This window comes from Limanda limanda, chromosome 19 (genome assembly GCF_963576545.1).
Source record: "Limanda limanda chromosome 19, fLimLim1.1, whole genome shotgun sequence".
NCBI lineage: Eukaryota > Metazoa > Chordata > Actinopteri > Pleuronectiformes > Pleuronectidae > Limanda > Limanda limanda.
In genome coordinates, this window is record NC_083654.1 from 18,877,036 (window position 1) to 18,882,288 (window position 5,253).

At 44.1% G+C, this 5,253-nt stretch overlaps 1 protein-coding gene across 1 annotated transcript; it reads left to right on the forward strand.

Annotated features, from left to right (window-relative positions):
• The first annotated feature begins 250 nt into the window (after positions 1 to 250).
• Positions 251 to 2,587, forward strand: edn1 (endothelin 1). The gene is made up of 5 exons (XM_061093028.1): positions 251 to 407; positions 695 to 848; positions 1,205 to 1,357; positions 1,482 to 1,553; positions 2,179 to 2,587. Exons 1-5 carry the CDS (start codon positions 347 to 349, stop codon positions 2,321 to 2,323), a joined length of 585 nt encoding a protein of 194 aa, XP_060949011.1. The 5' UTR covers positions 251 to 346; the 3' UTR covers positions 2,324 to 2,587.
• The last annotated feature ends 2,666 nt before the right edge of the window (positions 2,588 to 5,253 follow it).

Below are 5,253 nucleotides of genomic sequence, written 5' to 3' on the forward strand. Positions count from 1 at the left end.
CATCCTCCAACCTCCAGCCACTCAGGCATCTCACAGGACCTCGACGTGGCTGCTTATCAGGAACCAAACAAACAGCGGAGACTGGGCCCGAGCCAGAGGACAGGAGTGATTGTGCAGGAGGAGGAGGAGGAGGAGGAGGAGGAGGAGGAGGAGGAGGAGGAGGAGGAGGAGGAGGAGGAGGAGGAGGAGGGGAGCGCTTGGTATAAAGTCAAAGTTGGCTCCGCATGTGGGGCCACACTGACGGAGACACCGCAGCTCGGAGGGCTGTCCCCGGATGATTATTATTTCTCCACCTCTGCAGGATTATTTTGATCATCATCACTAACTGAAGAAGAATAAGAAGAAGATGGATTCTTACGTTTTGATTTCCGTGTTATCAGTGATGTGCTCGTGGAGTCTTTGCACAGGTACGTCTTTACGCATTCTTTTTCCAAACAGCAAAACAAACTTATTCCAAGAATTCACTCAGAGCATCAAAGAAACTGATTTGATTTAAGTGTTAAAAACCTTAAAGCAACGACTGAATAACTTAACGCGTTTTAAACGTGAATCCAAAGTCTCTGTGCGTAATTTCCAAAGCAGAATCCTGCTGCACTTTACTTCTGCACCTTCCTCTCTCACATTACACCAGCAGCTGATAGTTCTGCAGTGTTTCGATAGCAGTGATTGACTCTTGATTGATTTCCTTCCACAGTTGTCTCGTCTCCTGTGGGACAGAAGCCCGGGGACTCCCGCAGCGTGTCCCGGGGGAGACATGTCCGCACCAAGCGCTGCTCCTGCGACACCTTCCTGGACAAGGAATGCGTGTACTTCTGCCACCTGGACATCATCTGGGTCAACACACCTGAGTAAGTCCTTCTGCACTGGACTCAGCTAATGTGAGGTTCAATAGAATATTTTCTTTTTAATGTTGAAACGCGTTTAAATTGGGGAAAAAGATACGAAACAGATCATATAAATGTTGTTTTAGTAAATGGAGGATAGAATAAAACGTGCATGGGTTTAATTGAAAGTGAAGCCGAACCTTTAGAATAAGAGTCACTAAATAAAATAGCTTACAAAAGTTTGATTTATTTAATAGAAGTTCAAAGAGTAAAACAAAACTTATCGCGTTCATTCATATGCGCATTTTTTTTTAAATATTTTTTTATTTCTGACGTGAAGTTTTTTTTGTTGAGTTATTAATCTGAACTTCTCTCTCCAGGCGTGTGGTCTCTTACGGACTGGGCAACGCTCCCAGGACCAGACGCGCGCTCCCGGACTCCAAGGCAGGCGGGAGCGCGCCTCGCTGCCGGTGCGTGCGTGAGAACGACAGCACTTGCAGCAGCTTCTGTCGCCAGGACAACCAGCATCTCAGGTAATAGCAACTTTTCATTCATCATCACAGCTACAGAAAGTGAAAGTTTTGTCTCCATCCTGGTGTGAGAGCTTCTTCTCCTCCGTCGTGACCTCTGACCTCACCGGGATTCTGTGTTTTTCAGGTCTCAGACGTCGCAGGACACGTTGATCCCAAAGGAGCACAAGCTGGTAGCTGACAGGAGCAGAATAAAGAGGTAAGGAGGAGGAGGAGGAGGAGGAGGAGGAGGAGGAGGAGGAGGAGGAGGAGGAGGAGGAGGAGGAGGAGGAGGAGGAGGAGGAGGAGGAGGAGGAGGAGGAGGAGGAGGAGTACACCTCAAAGTCTATTTGCTAAATAAAAGGACATGATAATTACGAGCTTCAGGAGCACGGAGATGTTTTCAGCTCCATAATTTCTCTGAGAGTAAAACAACCAGCACGGGTTCAGAGGCATTTTGAGATTAAGCCTCAAGCGAAGGAATCCCCTAAACTGCGATGACTGAGCTGAACAGTGAAACCCACAAAACCTATAACTCCCCCCCTGACCACTTATCTGTGAGTTATGTGTGGTGATGGAGCTGGTCTCTGCCACAGCTGCTCTCCTGTACCTCCATGTGTCTCAAACTCCAACCTCTGAACGTGTGCGGCGCCACGAGTCTGCACTTTCTGACACGTTGTTAATTGGAAACATGGCGTCCAATCTGCTCCAGCCACTCACAGAGGCTCGACCTGCCACATGGCGTCTTGAGGAGCGTTGGGGGGGTGGGGGTTAGAGAGGGACAGCGGGTCTTTCACATGATGGATTGCTTCAGATGTCTGATTGTCTTCTGTCTTCGTCCGCAGGTGGAACAAGAGCAACGAGAAACAGGTGTCGGCCGGCGCGCTCAGGGTCGCCTTGAGGACACGCCTCCTGCTGGAGGAGTGGAGGGTGAGGCGGCGCCACAGGGCGAGGGCGAGGGCGTGGGAGGGCGAGAGCACGGCCCCCTAAAGACGACACATCACCTCCACACCTTGTTACTCAGAGGGGGGGAAAGGCCTTCGTTAACCACGGGCCCTTCTCCTCAGCCGTCGCTAAGCAGCGGCCCCTCGGCACGGCGCCGGGAGCCAGACCTCAGGGCCCCGGGGTCAGAGGTCGTCTGCGGCAGAGCAGAGGGCGCTCGACACACTCTTCCTCCTCCCACAGATGGGCGAGGTGGGAGACAACCCGGGGAGAGGACGGACGCCAGCTGGACTCAGTCTGTGGCGTCCAGGACGCTCGCTGGTCATCTCCAGGACTCTCGGTCAAATAGCATTTCAAAAAACACTGGACTTCACTGGAGGGGATTCAACAGAAATCCCCCCCCCACCCGGTCACGGAGAATAAGAATCCCAGGCAGTTCTACTTCTTCTATTTCAACAATGACAAACATTCAAAGACATTTTCACACCGACTGAATCTATTTAACCGCGTTTCTATGCAACAGTTCCGAGGTCACGTGACCGCAGCCGGGAGTTTCTCTGACAGATGTTATCACAGACGTCTTTGTCGTTATTTATGATGTTTACATGTGTTGTTATTTATTTATTCTATGTGCACGTTGTCGTTCGATGGCCACATCGGTTCATCGCGTTTGGTTGATTTCTATGAAATGTGTCTTCATCAAGTTGCCATTTTGTGGCTGAATGATAATAAAATAATTTTACACAATATTTGAAAGCAACTGCTCAACTTCCTTCATTATTATCATCATCCATCCATCCATGTTTTTTTTTGTTTAAGAAAGTTCATGCATCACTATTAAAGACTCCAGCTATTTCCATAAAACTCTGTGGGAGATGAAACATGAACCAGAGAAGAAGCAATGAAGTTTTGCGGCAGATTTTCATTTAAGTTCTCAAAAGAATAATTAATAGTTCTTGATTTAAAAATAGAAAATCTGGCATGTTTAGAGGACTGATATCAGATTCTGTGCAATTTGGAAAATAATGAAAAATCCAGATCTAGTGAATTTACATTTGGTTTCTTAAGGGGACTGTTGGGTTTGTGCTCTATTAATTTCAGCTCTTATCCTGGACATATAGAAACAAACCATTCACACTCACATTCACAACCACAGACTATTTAGCATCTCCAGTTAATCAGTATTACTTTGAACAAGCACAGACACAAAAAAAATAATGAAAACTCATACCAGAATTATGGATTCTTCCTTTTGTGAGTCGAAAAATACTGAAGATAGATAGATAGATTACTTTATTCATCCCCGAAGGGAAATTAAGTCGTCATAGCAGCCGGTATATTTGAATACAATAAAATACAATACAATAGAATAAAATAAAAAATATTGAGGTAGAAAGAATAAAAACAGAACACAAGATAAATAGGTAGATAAGGTGCAGTGGCAAGATGATGGTAATAGTACTGATGATATGATGGTAATGTTATTGTTAGACAGTATATAAAAATAGTACAGTATATATAGTATATAATATAACATAATATATATTTATATATGATAGTAATTATACCAATATAATAGCAGTATATAGTAATAATGGCAGCAACAGTATATATAATAATAATAGTAAATATAATAATACTAATAATAACATGTACACATGTATAAATATGTGTATATAGACTTATATATACAAAGAATATACAGAAAGTATGATATAATATATGATATATAGTAGAGGTATAAATATAAGTATTTGACTATACAATAGATAATATAATATACTATGAGTGTAAGAATATGTAGACAGAGTGTGCAAAAGACATTATTATTGTATAAAATGATATATAATATCAATATGGTTTATATGAACACATATCACATATGATGTGAAGTAAGTGTATATGGAGCGGAGTGTTGTACAGGTACACAGTGCAAGGAGACAGGTGTATTTAGTGCAGTTCTGTGATGGTGGCTCTGACAGAGGGAGAGGAGTTGTACACTGAACCACTTCAACCTGATTATGTGCGATGGATTCGAGTGTGAAGCTGAAATAAATCACGTTCAGGCGAAAAAGCAGAGAACTTGGGCAGAACAACACTGAGCTCAACACACTGCAAATTAACAAAACACATGCAAATAGAACAAAACGTGTAAATTGCCGGGTTCAGTTTCAGAGGGTTTGAAGTATCGGTGAAAACAAGACAAAAAGTAAAAGTGAAAGAACAACAAAGTGAGACACAGATGGGGATAAAGACAGAGACAGACTCCGATGTGATAACCACAAAGTGTTGATGTGTAAGACGCCGCGGCCCGGAGCAGTAAAACCAGGCTCACGCTGCACTTTCATCTTGTGTGTGTGTACTCTGCAATTTCTACATCAGCTGAGGGAGATTTAGAGTTTTCCCTCAGCGGCTTGGATTTCAAAGACGCATCCAGCGAGCGCGTCGCTTGTTTTCCAGCCCTGTAATGATCCGCTTTGTTTCCAAACACTTCACAATTATCCTGCCAGGCCGAGATGTTCGAGTGACTCAGCAAAATCCAAGCGATCATGAGTCACACGTGTGTTGTTGTGTTATCTACCTGACCTCCAACAGGTGAGAGCAGATAAAGGCTGTTGCACTGAAACCGTTGTTTGTATCCACACATGAACACAAACCTCCCGGCACATCTGTGGTTTGTCTAATTTCTATCTCGGCTAATAAATCATCTGAATTTCATTCCAGTGAATCACCCGTCAGGTTAATACCTCAGCTTTCAGAAGGACAAACCCCGAAACGTGAAAATCACAACACAGCACAAGATCATCACGTCGGTTTCGAAAGAGGTTTCCGCCCAAAATGGAAAATGGATTTCACTGATCTGCAAAAAGCTAAATCCCCTTGTTTTTGTCTCACTTTTGTGTGTAGAGCACCTATAAGTTGTGTGTGTGTGTGTGTGCTCAGTTCAAACACGGGTGCGTGGAACACTTGCTCCCATC